Below are 25,129 nucleotides of genomic sequence, written 5' to 3'. Positions count from 1 at the left end.
TTACGAGAGAGAATATGGAGTAGAAGGTAGGAAATAGAGTAGCTGCTGAAGATGAAAAAATAGAGGATACTGTAATAGTATTTTTAAGATTAAAATTTTAAATAACTGCTGAATATAGTCTAATAATATAAATTGTCTCCAGCAGCCAGCCAATTGTGTGCGTACGGGCGTACGGCTGTAACGCCAGCCTGCTGCATGCAAGCAGCCAACAGGTTGCTCTGAACCGAGCTAGGCGACGACGGTCGCCAACAGCCGTTGATTCGCCGAACCAGAGCTACGGCGAGCCATCCGCGCGCTTCGTTCACCGTATGCACTCTAGGTCGTTGGACTTGGTCGGTCGTCGTGCGTGCGTGCGATGCGTGCCCGATCCACGAGGCCACGTGTCCCTTTTGATCCGTGGTCCTTGTAGTCAATCAGCACGTGCGGTAGGTGCACCTGAGGTCACCGGTTAGCAGCACGCCGAGCCGGGTTCGATTCGATCACGTGTTTCATGTGCATGCTCTCAGCAGGGCAGGGCGTGCTTCACGGGCAGCCGAACAAAAGACTACGCGCCCCTGCCAATCCTACTAGCTCCCGCATGCACACGTGGAGTTCGAAAAGAAGGAGGTTACTAGTATTAGACGTAGGGGCTAAGTCCTGTTTGTTTTCTGTTTTTATTTTTATTTCTGCTTCTACTTCTATTACTGACAGAAGGCAGAATAAACGGAATTTTAGAGAAGTGATTTTTAGAGAAATCAGAAGAAGCCAAAAGTCTACTTCTGAGAAAAATGAACTAAAGCTGAGAAACTCGCTGAGATGTGCTTTTCTGAGAAGCTATGTGCTGAAAAGCTAAAAATTTATTGTAGAAGCCAACAGCCTATTTTCAAAAGTAGATTTTTAGATAAATCAAAAATATAGCTTTTCAAAAAAGCTCAAAAGCAGAAGCTCAAACAAACAGATCATTAAGTGTAAGGGTTTTCATCTCCCTCCTCCTCCTTCTCTATTTCATCTTTTTTTCTTATTTCCTCTTTTTTTTTCAATCAATAGTTAAACCTTTCAACCTATGTGGATCCACTCCTTAGGGCTACCGCAAGTGGCTTTAAATGCCTCGCTCCATTTCGTAATTTGAGGGTTGTTCGGGTTATTTTCAAGCTAAGTTCTTTGTGGTCTGTGTGGTTGAGATATTTGTATTTTGGAAGGGCAAAGGCCTTTCTATGGTCTAAAACATCGGTGACCCCATCTTGGTGCATGGGTATGCAATTGCATACCTAATTTTTTTGGAAAAGTCAATTATACATATAGTATATATTAGATATATATATAGTACACAGCTAATTGGATCTAAAATTCACAACCTTACCTTTCCATCGGGCATCTGTTGTCGGTCTATCCTCACTTTCATATACTCCCATCGGTCTACGGCCCACGCATCTAGTCACCCACCAGCTCAATTACCCTTCGCTACACTTCTTTACAATCTTGCATACCCAGGTTAGAATTTCTGGGTCCGCCACTGGTCTAAAACAATGTTGATTTCTATCTGCTTTAGTGCTCTTATTCGTAAAATGTTCACTAATCTTCTTGTAAAATGAAAAGGAGAGAGAAGAGGATTTGGCGGGCATCATCATCCGACAATCAATTGGGAGAAGACTTCCAGGATCCCGACGGCTGAATTAGCGCACATCTTGAAGCAAATGCACGGTTGAAAAGTTGACCTCTATATGCACCCCAGCAAGCAAGTAGCTGTATTGCATGCTCAAAGCAGAGTGGGCCATTGACTTTGGAGATTAGGCCTATTGTGGGATAGTAGATTAGGCCTATTGTGGGATAGTCCTACGTTGGGCCTCTTCACGCCACATGCTTAATGGGCTTGCTAAGGCCGTTGGACTTCACAACACTTAACAGTCAAGGCAATTTTTTTGCGAAGAACAGTCAAGAAAATCTTGGGATCTTTTTTGAACATATTTTTTATTTACTAATTTTAAACCAACAAATTGATGACCGCTTGGAAGATTACACTCCTATCATCAAATGAAACTGCGACAATACCTTTTGTCAAACCGCTTGACTGATACCGGTGTTTTCTGTTTGGGTTGGTTCATTTTCGATATTCTAATATTTCGAGTTATTACCTGTTTCTGGTTTTTCTATTTTTTATTCTATTTTTGAGAGAAAATATGAAACTAAAAACAGTTAGATTGTATAAGTTATATAATATTGTGGAGTGAACTCGCAGTATCCACGATGGCAACACATGTCTCTTCCAAGCACAAAATATATCGTCACACCCCTGCTGATTGCAGGGTTCACGAACCTTGCAAACTTATGTCATTTAGGCTATGTCATTTAGGTACGTTCTTGTGGCACAAGCAGGCTAGTGCAGAAGTAGCATGTAGTTGTTCGTGTCAGATATTATATCTTAAAAAAAATTAAAATGACGGTAAGAGAGCTGCCGAATACATTAAAGAGTAAGAGAAAAGGCAAAGTTCAAAAGAGGTTCAACTAGCTCAATATACCAGCGCTATTACATAAATAGACGACAACAACAAAATAACTTCCCTCACAACGATGCAACTAGCACCACTCAAGAGTAAAAGAAAACGTCTAAGCTAAGTGCCACACACGACATTTTTGGTCGATATCTTTTTTTATATCTTAAAATTATTGATAGATTTTTAATCGATACACTATCATATAATTAAGATTGCTTTTGGTGGTTGTTCCCTCTATATTGGAGGATTTTTTTTCCATGTAAATATGTGTATTTCGTGTCTAATTAATCCTAATAAGTAGTATTCAAGCCGAATTTAACACGAGAGTCACGAGAAAAAAAATATAGATCGGTTTTTCGTTGCGGTCAAGTTTGCCGCCGATCTGCTGGGAGGTTCCCATCTGCGCGCTCAGAGCCGTCCGGTTTCCGTCCTTCGTCGCGCTCAGAGCCGTCCGGTTTCCGTCCTTCGGCGGTGAAATTTTTCGGCGGCTTGTTTGTCTGCCTTATCGCGGCGGTTTGTCAACTGACGATTCTGCGACCTGACAACTCGCGACTCGCTCATCTCGCCGATCCACTCCTTTTCCGCGTTCATCTTCGAAGTGTGAAGTCTGGCGAGGAGTTCAAGACAGATTTGATTCCCGTGGTTGAGACGAATCCACCGGCTATCGGATCAGAGTTCGTTTGCAACATAAGGAAAAATTTATGGATAAAAATTTTTTATCGGAGGTTAGCGATAAATAAGATTATTAGATTTATCAAAATTTTATCGGCGGTAGACAAAAATTTTCGGATAAAATTTGAAAAAAAGACCCAATTTATCTAGAAAATCACATAGATTGCATCTAAATCATTTGATATAAAAAATAACACATAAATGAATTAGGATTAAAAGGGTGGTCTAGCTACCTGGAGATCGACGTTTTCTTGCTCGCTTTATTTTGGGTAGAAAAATTTTAGCAAGATCGAGTTTTGTGAACACCAATTTTGAGCAGCTTCGTGCTTGGTGCCTCTGTTCGGCACTTTTCATTTGTTACATGCAGGGTTCATGTTACCCTAAAAAACCGTGGTAACCGCGATTACAGGTCAAAAATTCAAAAAAAATCGGAGAAAATTCATTCGGCAAATTTTGAATTTTTGCGAAAAAAATCGTGTTTTTGCCCTCTCGGTAACCGCTCGGTTTTGGTCGGTTACCTAGCGGTTTGGGTCGGTTACCGAGCGATTTTCTCGCATTTTTGATTTAGTCGGTTACCGAGCGGTTTGGGTCGGTAACCGCTCGGTTTTCTCGATTTATCGAGCGGTTTTATCGAATTTCAGCGCAGTTCAACAAAAACCTAAAAAATGGTTCAATCTTATAAAATCAATAACTAATTCATCTGAGCTTCCAATCAAGTGAAACAAATTTTGTTGGCTTCCTTGTAACATGATCTACATGATAAAAGTATTTATACTCATAAAAAAGTTCAAAATTTTCTGTGAGAAATTTTATTTGTTAAACAAAGTTAAATGCATAGTTTACTCTTTGCTAATCCAAAAATCATGAAACTAATTTTGTTAGTCTTCTTATATGATCCTATATCTTTTAAAAATATATGAACTCATGAATTAGTTATTGTAACATGCATAATTGTGTAAATGTGTTGCGACTAGATTAATTCATAACTGACCCATCACACCTCAAAAATTAGTGAAACCACTTTCATTAGCTTATTTATATTATGATTTACGTAGAAAAAATAATAGTAGACATGAAAAAGTTAATTACAGTGCTGTTTCTTAACATATTCACTTTATGCTTGTGAACTTTGTAAAAATCATAAAGAATTTAATAAAACTCTAAATAAAGTGAAATCAATTTTAAAGATTCTCTTAAAATACGTTTTATACAAGAAAAATATGTGTTTGCATGTTACACTTTTCCTTAACGTGAGTTAATAATTGAGCCGCACGCTTCAATTTTTTTCATTTTTTTTTTCAAACTTTCTCCCTATAGAATATGATGCAAACGACATTATTTTTGAAAAAAAAATTTCACAGAAGGTCTTACAATTGTGTCTAGTTTTTTTTAAGATTTATTTTGAATTTGTTTTGAATTTTTTTATTTTTTCAAATTTTTTAATTCAAATTTCGGTTACCGTTCGGTTTCTGAAACCGGACCGGACCGGGAAGGTCGGTAACCGCGATTTTTGGGCGGTTACCGATGGTTTTTTAACCCTGGTTACATGCACACGAGTTTGATGAAGCCAACTACGATCATAATTGATTATTGCTCCAACCACACAAAAGACTTTCAAGAAACTCTCATAAAGTGCTTACTGCATTGGATGCTTGTTTTGGCCGGCACATCAGGTGCTCATAGAATTTATTTGGGAAATTGAACTACTTTGAAGCCTACCCGTTCCAAGTTCTAACTGTTCACATGCAAAGTTATTGCTCTCTGTCTCAGTATTACGATATGCATGCTTTACCAATTTAGCATGTTCCTATGTGCACCGAAGATTTATACCAAAGATAATATCAAGCAACCGAGCAATGTGAATTTGCATATTCTTTTATGACGGTTTGTTTTATTTCATATTCATATGATTAATTCTATTGGTTTTGAAGGAGAATATTATAACTCAAAATTATAGATAAATTTCTAATTAGATACGCTCCAAAAAAAGTTACATATAAATATAGAACTCTCATGTACATGTACTATATACCATCGTATAAATTTGTGCCTCTATTATCCAATTAATCTTAACAGTTTATATATATTGTTAACGCGAAAAGATGTCACACCAAACATTGAGTATCTCATGTGCAATATCCGGCGAGTAACACCCAAGATACCCCATCATGGCACTACATCGTTAGACCTTCGTCATCACTCACGCTCGGGGGACCCTATCGGAGTGCGGATGGTCGACGGTTTGTCCTTGGTCGTTGGGATCAAGAACAGATAGAAATATAGATTAGAATATATTGCAATCATTAGGAGCATGAGAATAAGAATTATGTCACTTACAATAAGCTCGTCTCTTTAATTCATCTAATGGTGAAATCACATGACAATAAGGCAGCTTAATCTATTTTTCTTGTAGCAACTAATCAAATATTCTATCACATTTTGCTACATCAAAAGTAAACTTAATTTCTTCTTGTTGATTCTCAGGAGGCATCGGCTTAAGAGCAGAGCAAATGAATGGTTTAGACTTAGAAGATCAAGCCCATTCGACCACACATATATCAATATCACCATCATCCGAATTTTCAAATTCATACTCAAGCATGTGCACATTAGGACGATCCTCTCTTACTCTATTATTTGATCTATGAAAATTTCTAGATTCTTTAGCCCAGTTTTCTTGAGCCAGAGCTTTTTTGATACTTGGCTAACATATAAGAAATCGTGATTCTCTAGCTTTTTCTTTAAATAAGAAGTAAACCAGAATAAGCTAAGTCGATCAAATCTCCATCAGAAATTGTCAAATTAAAACATCGATTTCTTGTATCTCTAAATATTCGAATGTATTCAGCGAATGACTCATTATGTTTTGTTTAACCAATGTTAAATGTGACAATCTAAGCTCAGTGTCCTCAGTATTAAAATACTCAAGAAATTTCTGTTCTAATTGGGGTCACGTATAAATAGAATTATGTGTGAAAGAAGTAAACTATGTAAATGCAAGGCCAGGCAATGATAAAGGAAACAATCTCAATTTTAACATGTCACTAACACTAGCTTCACCACATTGCAAGATGAAGCGATATGTTCTGTAGTAGTTTTACCATCATCCCCAGTAAACTTAATAAACTTAGCCACTCTATACCCTTAGGATACTGAATATTATCATAGAAATTTGGGTATAATTTTTGATAGACACATGCTCTACCCTTAGGTTCTACCTCAAAGTGTTCCTTCAAAATACTAGCTATTTGCGTGTCCCATAGGTTGCTCAGCCAAAGGCCGAGTAGGAATCACATTAGTTTATTGCTGCTGAACAAAAGAATGTGGTGGTGTATCATGAGAATGCGGCACAACGTGCTACGTATATGGAGTACTTTGTGGAGGCACTTTGAAACAAGCTTCTGGCAATGAACTACAAGGGATACCGGAGCCTTGTGGAGGTATAGGTGGTGTACTATATGCAACGATATTATATGGAGCTACTGACATATTAACTCGGCTGTTACTATTAACTACATGTGAAACCGAGTTAATTATACTTAATGTAGTGTTTGATAATGAAAAAATAAATGGTGTGACCTCCGGTTTAGTGACATCTAGTGAAGTAGGAGGTGGTATCACATCATTTGCCGAACCTACAACATTAGTTCGTCTATAAATTTGTTCCATCGGTATACTTTGTTGTGTAGGCATAGGTAGTATAAATTTCACCGATGAATCAAACAGATCTTGCTGAATTCTACCATCATTATTACAAGTTGAAGCATTATCATCATGTGATAGAGGCCGTTTTAGTGTATCCTTAATATTTTGCATCTCAAAAACCATACTCTAAATGGCTACTAAGTGATTAATTAAAACTCTTAACTAATGCATCAAACTTGTTACTCATAACAGCACCTACTTACTGATCAATCATCAAAGCAACTTTCTCTTCAGAAGAAGGTGCGTTACTCACAGTGAGAGTTACCTCGAGTTTGGTATAGATAGGCGTGAAATCTCCTTCCTTCTGGACGATGCCCTACCTCATTTTTGGTAGCGCGAAACAAACACCATGTTGACTCCATCTTGCGCCTTTCATATTCTTGTTGTGCCTCCTCATTTACCTCCTCGATGGCAGGCATAATAACGTTGTCGGGGTCGACTTCGGATCCGTTCGTCATGGCTAAGGTTTTAAAATTCGGCTAAAAGGCAGCTGAAAGTTTCTTTCCCAGCAGAGTCACCAAAAAGTGTGTTGACGCGAAAAGATGTCATACCAAACACCGAGCACCTCGTGTGTAATATCCGGCGAGCAACACCCATGATACCCCATCATAGCCTTGTGTCATCGGACCTTCATCGTCACTCACGTTCGAGAGGGACCCCGTCGGAGTGTGGATGGCCGACGGCTTGTCCTTGATCGTTGGGATCAAGAATATGTAGTAATATAGATTAGAAAAGAGGATGAGACTATAGAAACTAGGCAAAAGACGAAATGTAAAATACATTGATTTGGTCGATTTGTTGATTATTCTCAATCGGCCATGATCCTATCATATTTAAAGGGTGGCAGGTCTTAGCCGTACAAGATCAGAACTTCTAATCAAACTGAACATGACTTACAAATATGATACAGCTTGCCTTCCGATCTCCAAACTTTTTATAACTAACATATCTTTCCTAGTTAACCACGTGAACTCCTATATATCTACTAGAGTATTTTTTGTTACAGTTCGACCTTCACTGTTCATCTGGTCGCATGAACTATTCATTTGGTCGGAGTTACTGTTCCAATGGTCGGAGTTCATCCGGTCGCATGAATTGTTCATTTGGCCGGAGTTACTGTTCCAATGGTCGGAGTTACTGCCCACTGGTTGCAAGTACTGTTTATCTGGTTGGAGTTACTGCCCACTGGTTTTGGAGTACTGTTCATCTGATCGAAGTTACTATTTATTTGATCGTAGATACTACGCACTGGTCGTAGGTACTATTCACTAGTCAAACAAAAAATTTCACAATATACTAATTTCGATAGTCAATATATATATATATATATATATATATATATATATATATATATATATACATATGTGTGGGGGGGGGAGGGGGAACAAACAGCTCGTGCATGCATGCGAGGAGCCAACAGACAGGGTCGGTTCTGATATTTTGGTGGCTCAGGATGAGATTAAAAATAGGCTCATATTAAATATAAATTTTAAAATATTTATATAGCATAATGATTCAAAGTAATAGCGTTATATTTTTTATATGAAACAAATAGCAAAAATATACCAATGTACACAATAATATATATATATATCAATTTACTTTTAAACTGGACAGAACACATACACAATAATATATATATACATATGGGTACTTTGAGTTTTAGGCCCGGGCGGCCACCCCGCTCCCCCCAAGGGCCGGCCATGCCGACAGACAAGCCGGATAGTACATTCGGACGCGTGGTTTGCTGCTTCATGTTCACCCAGCAGCGGCGGCGGCGGCGGCGGCAGCAGCCCGCGTATGCCGGTGCAAGGCAGAGCCAGCAGGCCACCAAACCCAACCGCACGGGCACCCGTGCCCTCTCGCTTTCCAAAGGTTGCGCATCGCGTCATCCGACTGACCAAAGAGCTTGGACGTGCCGGATTGTCGCGTGTACTGACAGACAGCCTCAGCCAAAGCCACCATAGGACGGACGACAGTCGACAGAGCAGCTGCACTTACCCCATTGACCTACATGCATGGCCAAGCAGATACACAGGGCACCATCTTGACCTATGCGAAATGGTATCCGGCAGCGCTCACAGTAAAAATCATGGGGTGCAGATGGATCTATCGATCAGTTGTGACTGCTGTACGATGCCGCTGGTGTTGGTACAGAGTAGCATTGTTGCCCTGCCTCCAAAAGCTTGGAACGTAACAATTTCACGGGAAACCCCAGCGTAGGACGTGTTTGGGACGTAGGTATTTTACCGACATTTTAATTGCAGGAATCTCACGAGAAACAATTCGACTCCAGTAAGATTCTTGGAAAACCCTAGCATTATACTCCAAACGGGGTCACAGTTTTCATAGCATGGAGGAAATTTCCAGCACTCCAACCAAAGCCTGAAATGCACTGGATACATGACGCTGGGCTCTTTGCACTCGAAACATCTCTTTGCACGACTGGATACGTGACGCCGAGAAAACATCTCTTTGCACGATTGGAATCGCACCTGTACATGAGACACTGGCAGCAACAAGCGGAGGTGCTCTTTTGCTTGTAAGGTCGTTGCCACTTGCCAGCCTGCAAGAACCAGGACCAGGAGCTCGACTGACCAGTGACCACGTCCAGCAAGGGTGGTGCATCAACCAAGGGTGGTGCTAATCCACTCACGCGCAATACTTCCCAATGCACGGACGACTTTGGACAGCTAAACGGCAGCACCCCGCTGATTTGCTCTTCCATCCTCGTCTCCGTGTCCCCTGATGGCGCCCCTTCATCACCTTCCCCGCCTCCACCTCCCACCACTACGGCCGGCAGTGCCCTGCCACCTCACCGCGTCCCTGCCCTCCCGCCGTCGCGCCGTGCCACCCCACCCTCTGCTAATCCCGCCTGATCCTCGCCCCCGTTGTCGACACCGCCCACCGGCAGCACCCTCGTCGTTTGGCCTCAACCCCTCCCCTGCCTACCACCTTCGCCTCGCCGTCTACCACCCTTAACCTCCCTTTAGGTCCGTCGGGCAATGGAGCCCAACCCAACCCTGTTGGCTTGCTCTTCCACCTCTGACTCTGTCTCCCCCGACGGCGCCCCTCCGCCACCTCCCCGCCTCCGCCTCCCACCACCCACAACTTGCGGCACCCCGCTGTCTCACCGCGCCCCTATCCTCCCAACCTTCGCTAACCCGGCCCAGTCCTCACCCCTGCCGCCGCCGCCGCCCACTGACAGTCCTCCACCGCACGATCGGTGACGCCCTCGTCGCCCGGCCTCAGTCGCTCCCCGCCTGCCACCTCTGCCTCATTGGTCGCCGCCCCTGGACCTCCCCTCTAGGTCCGCCGGGCAATGGAGCCCAACCCAACCTCGAATCCTAACCTAACTGATAAACGACAGGGCCGGGTCGAACCGTGACTTATCAAATTGTGCGCGTGCATAATAGGATTTTCGCACCCATTCTACGCACGCGGCCGAGCATTCATTCCATCCTAACTTTTTTTTATCAGGGGTTGTGTGCTTAACCACTTATGTTATGAGCTATTCCATCCCAATTTGGTTATAGGGAAGTGCAAAATCGTATGGATTTGTAAATACACGGCTTATTTTAACCGTTTATTCATCTCGTCAGATACTCATCTATCTATTGATTCTTTTCACATATTTACGTTTTTTTATCTATTTCTTCAATACAAATCTCAATGTAAATGAATAATATTAATAAACCAGTGTATACAGGTGTGAAAATTTTCCTACCCCTGCAGCAGCACTGTAGCAGTACTGTTTATAGTGGCTGCATATGTATTCGAACTGTAGCATTACTGTTTACAGAGGATGATAGTAGGACCGGAGAGAAAAAAAAGTAATAAAAAGTAAGAAATATGGTAACTATTAGAGATGAAAAAAATAAATGATGCTGTAATAATAATAGATAATACTGTAATAGTATTTTTGAAAATAAAAATTTAAAATAGATGCTAAAGATGGTCTGACATCACATAGCCAAACGGCAACAACTAACTCCAGAAACAGCTCAAAAAGGCGACGAGAAATACAGCGCGTCAGCGCCTCGCCTCCCCCTCGTGTGTTTGCTCTCTCTCTCTCTCTCTCTCTCGCTCGCCTCGCCGTCTCCAAACCTCTCTCCGCGCTCCCGCTGCGAAACCCTAGCCCCCGGCCGCCGCCGAGTCGGCTTCCCCTGCGCGTCTGAGCGGCGAGGGGTCGAAGGGGACGGGGCTTGCAGCAAGGCGAGGCGAGGCGGTTCCCCGCTTCCGCTGGCGCCATGGGGCGGTGGAGGGCGAGGAGGAGGAGGAGGAGGAGGACGAGGGGCTGAGGCTGCCGTCGCGGCGATGCCGGACGCATCGTCGGATCTCGCCCGGGCCGGACCCGTGGAGCGCGACGTCGAGCAGGTGAGCCGCGCCAGATCCCCGGCCCGCTGGCCTGTGCTCGTGTTCAGTGTTCTGCTCCACTCTCCGTGGTTAGAGGCGTGGGGAATCCGTGGGTGCTCTCGTGATAAGTGTTTGTGTGGCGCTGAATTCCACTCTCTCTTTGGCCGCGGTTGTTCCCCAGAGCTTAAACGGCCCGTGGTTTGGTGGGGGTAGCTTGGGGCTTCACCTGGGTGTGCTGCGAGTAGTGTTGGGGTTTCAGCTGTTCTGGGGGTATCAATTTGGTAACGTTTGTTCGCTTGATCGAATCGGGTGCGTCATAATGGCTGCCCGTCTTTCTGGAGTTCCGCGCAGTAATCAACTATTTTTTTTTGGGTTGTCATGAATCAGCTGTGTAGAGTAAGTTGCTTTTGAGAGGATGGGCCAACAGGGGTATCAATCGATTGTATATTTTCCCATTTTGTGGGTGGTTGTTCTGCGTGCGTTCACGTCACAGTCAGGTTGAGTAATGGTTTAACTTGTGGAAAACCTATATGTGATATCGTGCTAGGAAATATTTACCTGTTGCATTGATGTTGTTTGGAGAAGATAGTATGCGTGAATGATGGCATTCTAAAGTAAATAAGGTGAAAGAATGGTGCCAAGTCCTGTTATAGCTTAAGCACTGTTGAGAACCACAGAAAACATCTCTGTTTCGAAAATGCTTCCAGAGGACTACAAAACAAGCGAAATTTTGGTATTTTGGACATAATTTCTTCCAAAAAGTTTGAAGGGTGTTTGAATTCTTGTCTGAAATTTAACAAACAAACAAATAAAACCCCCTTCTTTTAAATTTGTAGAAGGCATCATCCTAGTGGAAAAAGTGGACATTTGTGTTCATGGTTGCAGGATTGAATCACATGAGGATGATATATTTTTATTTTGCATTCATCAATTCTCCCGTGGGACCTGCATGTGAGCATGTCTGTCGTAATAAGAAGCAAAACTATGGAGACAACACTGATAATCTAACCATGGATCTCCTAAAGAAGAGCTAGATTCAGTTCCGCTGGGGTAGTGGCTCAATTGCTAGGTATACACAACTGTTGTAGTATTTTATACCAAATTTACAACTATATACTTCAGAATTTTCCGAATCTGTAAGCCGACTTAAATTTTTTGGGACGCTGCGATAGGATGAATTTCAGTGAAATTGGCAATCCTGTTTCATACATCTTAACTAATTCTTTTCGTAGTGCTATACAGAATATGTTGTTCTTTTTCCCATTTCAATATTTATTTAAGTTACAAAGCCAGGATAATTTGAGAATATCATTGTTCCATGACATGTACTCTTTCTCATTTGACATCTGAAGCTATGGCTTTTGCCCTGAGTTTTAGTAGGATAGTATTGTGGTGCTAGTCACTCTGTTACTGATGCTTGATAAAACCTTTTCACCACTGCTTCTGACTTGTGTAGGCCATCACTGCTCTCAAGAAAGAGGCATACTTACTGAAGTATGGGCATAGAGGGAAGCCAAAATTTTGTCTATTTAGGCTTTTCCAGTGTGATATTTATTCACATTTTCTTTATCATATATTTGTGAAGTCCTTTCTGTTCATCTCATCTTATTTATGAATATGTTGGGTGCTATTCTTTTTCTTTCTCAGGATGAACCTATATTGATATGGTTCTCAGGGAAAGAGAAGAAGCAGTTAAGATTGAGCCATGTCTCCAGAATAACTCCTGGACAATGAACTGTAAGTTAGCATCCTACTTTCTTGAAGAAAACTTGTATAACTATTAATGGACACTATGATAAAATGGGTTTTATCATATCATTGATCGAGTAAAGCAACTGTAAAATTTCTTTTGCTTGTTTGTTCTTGGTGTTATATCATTCGTATGCATTCATGGAACTTTCTTCAGCTTTTGTTGTAGATATTCTTCGCCTAAAAGAAATTTCCTTTTGTGCTTACTGCTTTTAAGTTGATTATTTCCATTGTGCTTGATTCCACAACTTTACCACGATTTCTTATAGTTCGAGTTTTCTAGGAGCCAGTGCTGGTAGAATTTTGTGTTATTAAGATATAGCAAGAACTGGCAGACTAACTTGCAAAGCAATAAGTGCATCATACTCCTTTAAGCTTGCTTTGGTATCACAGCGGCTTTTCGAAAGCACTTTTATTCCTTTTTTTTAATATAAAATAGCTGCTTCAAATTATCTTTCTTACAGCTAGAGTGACAAAAATGTCACTGAAATTGGTCATTCTGTGGTAACCATCTAAATATCACAGTAAAGCATGAAGCATCACTGTTCTGAAGAAACCACAACAGCGCAGGTTGGAGGATGAGAGGAGATGGCAATCAAAGGGAGTTGGAGTTCAACTAGAGTTGTCTTGGAGTTCACTCAGTCGGAGAGACCATTAATTTGCAGAGTCTCGTTGCAGTTAGGTAATTAGGGAGACTTTAGTTAAGTTAGGAAAACAGAGTCCTAGTAGACTTGTGAGTCTGTCTCAGAGTAGAATTGGCTGGTGTAAACACATTCTATATGTATGTTCTAGATCTGTATGACTGGGAACAACAACAACAACAACAAAACAAAACAACAACAACAGAGCCTTTTAGTTCCAAGCAAATTGGGGTAGGCTAGCAATAAACTTGACCGGGAGCAGTATGACCGGGAGCAAGCAATAAACTTCTACTTGCCAATTTGCTTTCCCTCCGTTCCTTTAGTTCTCTATTCCCGCGCCAGTAATCTTCTTCATCGCTAGCCACAGCATCCATGTCCCGACCTCTGGCTACTGACCGCTTGTGTAAAAGGAACCACGGCTACAACAAACTAGCCTAACTTACGATCATCCACTCGAAAGTCTAAAAGTTTAGTTGCTAGAGTATTGAACTCTTGCCACATATGATCATCTTTGGAAAGGAATTACTCACTGCCATTTTGAGATAATTCTTCTCATCATACTATTGTTATTTATCCTCTCTACATACGTATACACGATTGACACCCACTAACTACAATCAAGGCTTTTAATATCATATTATAGCATGCCACATCACCTCAAATTTCTCTTGCCATCAAATTGAAGCTTTGGTACATAGTTGGATACAACCAGCCCATCCTAGGTTCCTGTATCTCCTATCTATGCGATAACCCTTCCATCGCCACCGGACCATGTCGCCATTGTGTAGCACTTTTGATTTTGTGTTTATCTATATTGAGAACTACTTATGAATTGACATTTGAATCATGTATTTTGTTTTCTCCCTAGGCTCGGTTCAATTGCAGAATTTACAAACTACATGCATTTTAATTTATTCTAGAAAATGACTTGGTTTTTCCACTGCACTCTCTCTCTCTCCCCCCTACCCTTTTCTGTGTGCAAGTGTGTTACTCTGTTTGATGCTTAAGGTGGCTGCTTTGAATTGAACACATCCCAAGTGTTGTTGCTTCCTTTTGTAGTATAGCTACCTTAAGCGTTAAGAGACGAACACACCCGCGCACATACAGGGAAATGGAAGGAGAGATAAAGAGCAAATGCGATGAAACATTTGAGCTTTTTTTCCGGAACAGAGTAAAAGACAAGTATTTTGTAAATTCATTAGTTGAGCGGACCAGGGGGTGAACACAAATGCATGCTTTGAAAGGCGATTAGTGAATATACTCAATGGATTAATACATATAGTAATAATATAGTGTTAAATGCACTTCAAAATTAAAATATTGATTCACAAGAATACTTTCTGCTACCGTAATGACGCTTCATCAATATCCGATATGTAATCTGATACTGATATTTTCCTTAACGGGGGATCGGTGTAACTTAGGTGACCACCTGTCCATGGATAGCACTTTGTTTTTCGATTTAATATACCATGTGTAAACACACAAAGTGCTGGGAACTACTATTATCCTCTCTCTCACACGCACGCGCGCACAAATGGCACCAACTAACTACAACAAACACTTGTAATCTCATATTTAGGACGCCACATCACTCCAATTTACTCTTGATGTCAGATTGAAGCTGTGTGTTATGTTGTAGATATGTGTGAATCCAGCCCCATGCATTCGGCTCAATTATAACTTTGATTCAAATCAGTACATAGTTGGATACAACCAGCCTATCCCAGGTTCCCATCCCTCCTATATTTGCAACAAAATGCCATTGGAGCACGCTGGCATTCTGGGGCGCTTTTATGTGCATTGATATTTTGAATTGCAGTTAATACGAATGTACTACATGTGTTTATCTACATTGTGTATTAGTCATGAAGTTATCTTTGAAGCATGCATTTTGTTTTTCTCCCTGTGCTCGGTTCAACTGTAGATTTTTTTAAATAAATACATACAGTATACTTCTTTACAAAAAAAGACTTAATTTTTTTCACTGCATTCTCTCTCTCATTCTCCCCTACCCTTTTCCGTGCGCAAGTGTGTTCCTCTATTTGACGCTAAGGTGGCTGCATTGAATCGAACGCATCCCAAGTGGTGTTGCTTCCTTTTGTAGTATTGCTACCTTAGCGTTAAGAGACGAACACACTTACACATAGGAAAGGAGAGATAGCAGATGCAGTGAAAAAATGGGGCTCCTTTTTGTAATGAAATAAAAGACTGGTATTATTGTGTAAATTCTTCAGTTGAGCCGCTGAGCACAGGGAGAAAACTAAATGCATGCTTCAAAAGCCGATTCGTGAGTAGTATTCAAAATAGATAAACAAGTATAGTATATAAATGCTAAATGCACTTCACAGTATTGATGAACATGAATACTTGTGGATACCATATGTCCATATCATGCTATATCCGTATTCGATATGTATTGCTAATTTTCTATCCTGGTATATTTCCTTAGAGAAGTATCGGTGTAACCTAGGTGACCACATGTCCACTGATATAATTTTGTTGTCCATAGAAAAGTGACCATGTGTAATCATGCAAAGTGCATGAAAATACTATTGCCAAAAATCGTAACACAATTCTAACCTACTGTTCATTACTACACCATCCCATTTATTCAAACTTCAATGTATGACAATGCATGCCACATATTCCTGCAGCAATAGGGTATCTTACTAGTTGCATTATTATGCCCGTTCTGTTGCTAGGAGAGCAATATATACCAGGGACATTTCATTATTTTTAAGGGCTGTAAAGCTGTCCTATTAAGGTCATCTTTTCTTTTTCTCAATCCAGGCAATTTTTCAAAGGTATCCACGGCCTGAGAAGGAATGCCAATCATTTTCTCTAATATCTCATGATAGATCATTGGACATTGTAAGTGATTTGTCATATTCACGTGTGATGTTTATTCTGTTTTTCTGTTAACTCCACTGTATATTACGTTTCTTTTTCATATAATATCTCTAGCTAGACAGTTTTGTTTATTTTGTCATGAATGTCAGATATGCAATGATAAAGATGAAGCTGAAGTATAGTTTACTGGGCTAAAAACACTGATATCACGTAATCATCAAAGAAAATGGAGAACAGAATCAAGAAGTGATATGCTATCATCTGGTACAACTGGTCCAAGAACTTACACAAGGAAGAGTTCCCCCCTCACAAGCTCTCCTTTCATCAGCAATGACAGTGTCCACAAGGTACCCTCCACCCAACCTGGCTCCCTGCTGCCCTCTTTCTTGTAATGGACACCTCTTCACAGAGCAACCCCACGCTCTTCCTGCTTCACGTGTTTGGATCTAAATTTCCCTTTCATTTTTGGTTTTATCCAACTAATTTAAGATCAGAAAAGAAATATCCATATCATATCCATATGTATGGCATTATTTTGGTACTATATGGTCAAAATAGTCTTGTATCAATGGTATTAATGGGTTCACACCTTAAAAGAACAGTAAAATATGAAACAGTTTCTGTTTTTAAAAATATTGCCTGATTTTCCTTTTTTTTGCGTTCTCAGTTCTGGTGTCTACTTCAGTTAGTACAAAACAATAAATTCTTTACAATTGCTTTACAACAGGATGGTACTGAGAATTACCAACTCCGTAGCCCATACGGGAGTCCAGCAAAGGTTATCCTGGAGAAGGCCTTATCTGATGTTGTATCATATGCAGCTGCACCCAAGGCCTTCTTCCCATTGGTTCCTAATGCTGGATCAGTCCATTCTGTGTCTTCTGGGCACTCGGATAACACAAATGGTCACCTAGGGGGCAATCCAATGGACGCTTTCCTGGTTAGTTTATCAAGCGCTGTTAGTTCATTAAGTCATGGTTCCGGTCATGATGATGGTGATGCTCAGGTAATGTTTTCATATGGGGAGAGGGAACTGGGGAAGGAATTCTTGGTGGTGGCAGTTTGAGAGTTGGAGACTCTTCCTGTGCAAAGATGGACTGTCATGTACCAAAGCCATTGGAATTTGCTGTAAGACTTGATGTACAAAACATTTCTTGTGGAGTAAGGCATGCTGCACTAGTCACGAAGCAAGGAGAGATATACTCCTGGGGTGAGGAATCAGGTGGACACCTTGGCCATGGTGTAGATTGTGATGTGCCTCAGCCAAAGCTCATCAATGCTCTTACTCATATGGACGCTGAGCTGGTAGCATTCGGTGAGTACCACACTTGTGCAGTCACACTCTCTGGAGATATGTACATATGGGGAGATAGTACTTCCAGTTTAGGGCATGCATGTTTCTTCGATTTCATGTGGACCTTGGCATACAGCTGTAGTAACTTCTGCAGGGCAGCTATTTGCATATGGAGATGGTTCCTTTGGAGTTCTTGGACATGGATGTCGCCAAAGTCTTTCAGTTCCTAGGGAGGTGAAATCTTTCAGAGGGCTACAGACTGTGCAAACAGCTTGTGGTGTTTGGCACACTGCTGCTGCTATTGAAGTTATGGTTAGGAATTAAGTTCCAGTAACTGTTCGTCTGGCAAGATATTTACATGGGGTGATGGTGATAAGGGTCGTTTAGGACATGGTGACAAAGAACCCAGACTTGCCCCAACATGTCCACCCTCAACTTAGAGCCCAGCCCATAGGACTACCCCAAGTTAATAACCTACAAGTCCATCTGTTCGTGAGCTAAATATTTGAGTCCATCGGTCCGCCACTCACTAACTCAGCGCGCTACCAGCTAGCCCACACCGAGCTCAACGGCGCCACTAGCCGTTTGCTCAATTTTTAGTGGGGACGGGTTCCCCCTCGGGTCCCTATTCCCTGCGCAGGGATAGGGATGGGTAGAAAATAGTCACTACGAGCAGGAACAGGGATGGGGACATGGATTTTTCCTTCGTTCGGGGACGGGGATGAGGAGCCGTTCCCCGACAGGGAATTCCCCATTGACATCCCATAAGTTTGAATGGGTTGAGCAAGATGAACCAGGGATTTACATCACTTTACTGCACTACTTGGAGGTGCTCGAGATCTCAAGCGGGTCCGGTTTAGGTATTTGTCTTAGGGATGTCAATGGGGACCTGATCCCCGATTTTCCGCGGGGAATTCCCCTATTAGGGGATGGGGATGGGGAGATTTTGTCCTCCGCGAACTCATATGGGGATGGGGTCAGGAATACGCTCCCTGCTATATTCCCCATATCACACATATATATATATATACACGTTTTTCTTTAGTATATAAATGTACAAACATTACATTACGTAGAGTAAATAATAAATTACTCTTATTCTTTTTTGTCTAACCTACGATATTTAATCATTTTTTATTAATTACCCTCGTATGCATCAATAAATTACTTATTTATACAACATACACATTGTTAATATATAGAAATAATCAAATATAATTCAATTTTACCTCCTCATTGGGGACCCGATCCCCGCAAAATTCCCCGCGGGGATGGGGATGGGAGAAATCTTCCCGCCGATAGCTAAATGAGGACGAGGATGGGGAAGCATTCCCCGGTGGGGATTGGTCTCGTTGCCATCCCTAATTTGTCTTCAACCACCATTCAAAATGCATCTCATAAATTCGCAAATTCTTGACGTTTTGGACAAAAGCCGGTCAAACATGTGAAAGTTTGACTAACAAGAACTTTTAAATATTTTGTTTAGAAATCTGAAAAATCATATGTGTAGATTTGTTTTGAAAAATGCTTTTTTATCTCATAAATTTATTGAATTTTATAAATTTATTGAAGTAGAAAATAGTGGTCAAAATTATTCGTTGGAGACCGTGTCATATTCAAAACGTCAAGTATTATTGAACGGAGGGAGTATTAGTCAGCACAAAACTTGTATACTGGCCATTTCTGGACATAGTACGGATTCGTTTCATTCAGTTTATGGCATTTTCTGTATTTGATTTAGAATGCAGTGCAACAAATTCAAAGAACCTGATCTGCTCTACAATATTTTGTTTGATAATTTGGAAAGAACATGCTGTTTAACCTGGTTTAGCCATGTAGAACTGAAACTTTGTTAGACATCCATTGTTAACTAACTCTGAAGATAAGGATTCGTGTTTGTATTTTCCATAGGCATTAATCTCCCTGGGATATATTAGCTAGTGGGGGTGAATGTCACCTAGCCAACCAGGTTCGATTCTCACTTCCCACGTATTTAAGCTAGGGTGGACGTCTCTCCCTCTAGTCGAGTTTTTATTTTCCATAGGCTTTAATCTGAAATATTCACTTTCTAGATGAAGCAGACTGAGAATTCAAAGAAAACTACTGTCATCTGATATGTTTAACTTTCTATAGTTCTAACTTCTACTATGTAAAAGCGGGAAATTCTTGTTGAGATTGATGTTCTTCAAACTGCTCATGTAGTTTCATTTTCTTTCCCCTGGTACAATTTTTCCCTCATTCTTTTTTCCTGCGTGCAGCCGAAAGCGTTTCAGTGAGAAGCAAGCAGAACAATGGTGGCAAGAGAATCGGACGAGGGTATATGCACAGTATAATGTTCGTGTGGTCGAGAAATCAAATGGCAGTATTGATAACGATGCACCTCATTGACAAAAGGAATTGACTTGCCCGGTCATGAGAACGCTCTCGCTGGTCATGCATGGCTGGTCGGTGACGTGGCTATTATTATATTAATTATGCCCGAAATTGGAGGGGCCTGCTGTTTGGGAAACTAGCAGGTCTCCCTGATCATTGATGGTTGACATTATCTACGAACAGCGAATCAAACGGCTGACGTTTCTTTAGATGATGTGGCAAAGCCAGAGATAAGCGATAGTAATTGCGGCTAGTTGGAACTTAGAATATATATAGATTGGGGGTTTGCATTTTTTCTCTCTACCTCTTCCTCGTGTGTGAAAAGTAGAGTGCTTAAGGAGAGGTATTGTAAATGCTTAGTGGCAGCTGCCTGATCTGTCTTGTATATGCACGAGGAAGCGCATTATTTTTAGAATATGTTCTTCCTACTTTTCGATTGGTTTTCAAATATAGGTCCAAATTCGAAGTGACCATTGTGCAGGAGATTTGATGCAAAGTGTATATTGTGATGCAAAGTAGTCCAGCAAAATTTTATGCTTTATTCCACTTGATCGAAGTGTGTGGAGTGTTTGTTAAAATTCTGCCTGCCAACATAAGTGAGATCGTCTGATGCGAGGCTGTTCGTCTGATGCTTCTTCTGGTCTCTTAGATCATCTTTAACAGATATTTTAAAAATTTATTTTCTATAATACTATTATAGTATCTTTTAACACTATTATAACATCTTTTATTTTTTTTTATCTTCAGCGGCTATTCTATTTTCTGCATTCTATTACTTTTAATCTCTCCTCGAATCCACGGTCATCTGTTGTACATAGTAATACAACCTTCTCCTACAAAAATATGGTCTCTCTCTCCTCTCCCGCTTTCCTGTAGCAGGCGAAACAAATGCCACTGGAGATCGATACAGATCGGCTTTGCCGATCCTGCTGGAGGTAGTCTTACGCCTGCTGACTACGACTCGGATCAAGTTGGATGCAAAATTGTTCTGCTGAAGATTTGTTTGGTAAAGTTTTAGCTTTAAATTTTTTTAAAATAGGATATTCCTAGCTCTAAATTTTTAGAGTAGAAGTTGATGACGTTTAATTGAGTCAAACGTTGTTTGCATTTTATGCTAAACATAAGGAAATACTTTTTTTAGATGTCTGATTTTTATTTTATTTTTCATGCGATGGCTCACAACGGACTTCAACCTCACGCCGCCCGTGCCCAACTCCAGCTCGCTCTCCTGCCTTCTCCAATTTTTTACAATCACCAGCGATGAGAACACAGCTGCTGAATGCAACGTACACACGCCGGCCGATCGTCTTGCCAAGTAACCACGACGGGGGTAGCTAAGCTGCACGGCAAGACCAGATCCGGCCAGACGCCACGAAACGCGAGCCCGCGGGTCAGATCGGCTAGCTAACCCCAGTTAGGTACTTAGGTCCAACCGCCAGGACGCAGGAAATGCCCGTTAGGTCGCTCGCTCACCCAAACGAGACCATTCCCCCTCCCCTCACTCTTCGCTTAGTGCTGACTTGCGGTTAACCGAGTGGGTTTTCTGCTCACCATTTGGTCACCCAACACGAAGTGCGTTCTCCGATCCTCACTCTGTCTGAGTTGCGTGATGGGGCAGAGCGGATCTTGCAGTGCGCCATTGGCAAGTTAGTGGTGGTGTGCCGTGAGGATGCATGCATGGGGTGCATAACACGTTCAAGAAAGGCTGTTGGTGAGCTAGTATTTGTTGAGCTGCTTCGCGCCCTCCTCTTCTGCTCAGCTCAGAGGCGCAGGGAGAGCCATGGAGGACCTGTCGTCGGAGCTGGACCCGGCGCTGCTCATGTCGACGTCGACGTCCTCCTCGTCGCCGCCGGACTCGTCCTCGCCGTCCCTCTCCTTCTACCACCCGTCCCCTCCCCACTACACCCTCGCCGTCAGAAACCTCTCCTGCCCCGCCCCTCGCCGCGCATCCACGTGCACCGCCCTCCTACCGTTCTTGTCCTCTGCTTCACCGGCCCCCGCCGACGATGCCAGCGTGGGCCTACTCAAATCCGTGTCCTTCACGGCCTCCAGCTCCAACATCCTTGCCGTCGTTGGACCCAGCGGCGCGGGCAAGTCGACGCTCCTCCGCATCCTCTCCGGCCGCGGCACGGGCTCCGAGATCGCCAAGCCGGGCACGGTGTCCATCAACGGCCGCACCGTCACCTCCCGTGCGCAGCTGCGCCGGCTGTGCGGGTTCGTCACGCAGGACGACAACCTCCTCCCGCTGCTCACCGTCCGCGAGACCATCCTCTTCGCCGCACGGTTCAGGCTCCGCGGCGCCGCGAACGCCGAGGATCGCAGCGAGCGCGTGGAGGCGCTCATGCGGGATCTGCGCCTGTCCGAGGTGGCGGACAGCTACGTCGGCGGCGGCGACGGGTGCGGGGCGTCGGCGGCCCGCGGGGTGTCCGGCGGCGAGAGGAAGCGGGTCTCCATCGCGGTGGACATCGTGCACAACCCACCGGTGCTGCTGCTGGACGAGCCCACGTCGGGGCTGGACAGCCGGTCGGCCATGGACGTCCTGCAGCTGCTGCACGACGTGTCCAGCGCGCGGCGGCAGGTGGTGGTGCTCAGCATTCACCAGCCCAGCTACCGCATGCTCGGTTACATCTCCTCGCTGCTGCTTCTCTCCCGCGGCGCCGTCGCGCACTTCGGCACGCTCAAGTCGCTCGAGGACGCCGTGGCGCGCCTGGGCCACAAGATCCCTATGCAGCTCAACCCTCTCGAGCTCGCCATGGAGGTCACCGGCGAGCTCAAGGAGGACCACGCCAGGTTTGCCGCGCACAATGATCATCACGACGAGGAGGAGGAGGTAAGCCTTGTCAACGGCAGACGCGGCGGCCTCGACGTCCCAGATCACGGTTACTGCAGCCGCTTCACGGAGGTGTCAGCGCTGACCGTGCGCTGCTGGCGCACCATGTACCGCACGCGCGAGCTCTTCGCAGCCCGCGCGGCGCAGGCCGTGGTGGGTGGCCTCGGCCTGGGCAGCGTCTACTTCCGCCTCAGCCCGGACAACCCCGACGGCGTGGCGCTCCGACTGGGCCTCTTCGCCTTCACCCTCAGCTTCCTCCTCTCGTCCACCGTGGAGGCCCTGCCCATCCTCCTCCACGAGCGCCGCGTGCTCATGCGGGAGGCCTCCCGCCGCGCGTACCGCCTCTCCTCCTACGTGGTCGCCAACGCGCTCGTCTTCGCGCCGTGCCTCCTCGCCGTGTCCGTTCTCTTCTCGGTGCCCCTCTACTGGCTCGCCGGCCTCCGCGCGACGCCACTCGTCGCCTTCGCCTTCTTCGTTCTCGCCGTCTGGCTCATCATGCTCATGGCCAGCTCCCTGGTGCTCTTCCTCAGCGCGTTGTCACCGGACTTCGTTCTTGGGAACGCCCTCATCTGCGTGTTCCTGGGCGTGTTCTTCCTCTTCTCCGGCTACTTCATCCCGAAGGCTAGCATCCCGAGGTACTGGGCGTTCATGTACTACGTGTCCATGTACAGGTACCCGCTGGACTTGCTGCTCATCAATGAGTACGGGGGCAGCGCCAGGGACAAATGCGTGGCATGGATGGGAGGAAACGCCATGGGCGTGTGCTTGAGGACCGGCGGCGACGTGCTCAGGGACAGAGGGATCAACGAGGGGATGAAATGGGTCAACGTCGGGGTCATGCTGGGGTTCTTCCTGCTGTACAGGGTCATGTGCTGGGTTGTGCTCGTCAGGAGGGCCTCCAAGACCACCCTCTGACAGCAAACATGTCTTCTATTTGGAGGGGACGAGATGGTTCATTAAATTGGTTCATGTGATATGTATGACCTGTTGTATTTTTTCATTTCATTTTGGGCTTTTTAGTGGTGTTAATGTAGGAATGTAACTATAATTTGCGCTCTATGTGAAATATGTATGTTTCTTCTGTAACAAACCTCTTTTCATCGGTAATGATATGTTCGAGTTTGACTCTTAATCTCGTCATGTTATTTATCTACTAAGGTTATATTTGTTTTTGCTTTGGATTGTCACAATCTGAATTCTACAGAGAAACTTGTTCCTATTCAGATTGTAGATTGTGTGATTTTATAGTACAACTTGGTTTATGGATTGTGAGAATCAATTTTTAGAATGTGGTCATTTGTTTTTGTTTTTGTTTTTGGGGATAAAATATATAGTCAGAATAAAAAATAAATATGGCCTCAGACTGTGCATCTCTAAATCAACTACAAACTAAAATGATGGCCTCTCTCAAACTAGTAAGCTTGAATGTGTAACACTCGTGTAATAAATAATGTTGTAACAAGAGTATGTACATGAAATCAGTAACATTATAATATGAGTCAAAATTTTAAACTCAAACTATGATGAATAAATTTTCAGTCACTTATTATATTATTTAAGCAAACTACAATATGGAAGTTTATGATCAACTATTACAATTGCACATAGCTGAAGTTAAATAACCGATATCATTATGCATTGTTTCGTAAGCTAACACATGCTTAGATGGTTTTAAAATATATAAAAAAGAAAAATAAACGATACAATAATTATAAAAAAAAAATAATAACACAATTAATCTCTCGTTCCGAACCATGCACTATCTAAAACTTGCAATAGTCTGCAAAGCTCAAGGAGAAGATCGGGAAGATGCTTATAGGTGTCTGAAACTGTTATTCAACTGTTCCATAAAATATTGTATTGTCATAAAGACGATGTTTTTTTTTAATTTCATATTCACCACTTTAGCTGTTAAATAAAATATTGATGGATGGACATGTCTTATGCACGATATGTAGGAACTGTGTAAGATAAGAAATAGACAACAAGTGAAACACGAGATATTGATAGGTACGATAAATAAGATGAGACAGGCATCTATGTTTCAAACAATAATTGTGAATTTTATCATGAATAACTTCAAAGTCAAAACAGTAAAATAGAGAGAAAATAATTACGAATTTTGTCTTTTCTTTCGGTTCACACAACTATTAGTTGGCTTTAGTTAGCATGGTTCTATAAAAAG

General features: G+C 42.8%; 1 protein-coding gene, 1 long non-coding RNA gene and 1 pseudogene across 2 annotated transcripts; all 3 read left to right on the top strand.

The window, feature by feature from the left end:
• Positions 1 to 11,231: 11,231 nt before the first annotated feature.
• On the top strand, positions 11,232 to 18,705 carry LOC133884410 (PH, RCC1 and FYVE domains-containing protein 1-like; annotated as a pseudogene).
• A 63-nt stretch (positions 18,706 to 18,768) lies between these two features.
• On the top strand, positions 18,769 to 20,584 carry LOC133884411 (uncharacterized). Its single transcript, XR_009903105.1, has 2 exons — positions 18,769 to 19,433; positions 20,000 to 20,584. It is a non-coding gene; the product is annotated as an uncharacterized LOC133884411 (long non-coding RNA).
• A 1,062-nt stretch (positions 20,585 to 21,646) lies between these two features.
• LOC133884409 (ABC transporter G family member 23) lies at positions 21,647 to 24,064 on the top strand. The gene has a single exon (XM_062323806.1). It carries the CDS (start codon positions 21,895 to 21,897, stop codon positions 23,857 to 23,859), a length of 1,965 nt encoding a protein of 654 aa, XP_062179790.1. The 5' UTR covers positions 21,647 to 21,894; the 3' UTR covers positions 23,860 to 24,064.
• The last annotated feature ends 1,065 nt before the right edge of the window (positions 24,065 to 25,129 follow it).

The sequence above is a fragment of the Phragmites australis genome, chromosome 11, assembly GCF_958298935.1.
Source record: "Phragmites australis chromosome 11, lpPhrAust1.1, whole genome shotgun sequence".
NCBI classification, from domain to species: Eukaryota; Viridiplantae; Streptophyta; class Magnoliopsida; order Poales; family Poaceae; genus Phragmites; species Phragmites australis.
This window is presented reverse-complemented; position numbering and strand designations above follow the sequence as displayed.

Bases quoted from the DNA above. Each gene is read 5' to 3' on its own strand.
- LOC133884409 (XM_062323806.1), top strand. From the start codon at position 21,895: ATGGAGGACCTGTCGTCGGAGCTGGACCCGGCGCTGCTCATGTCGACG.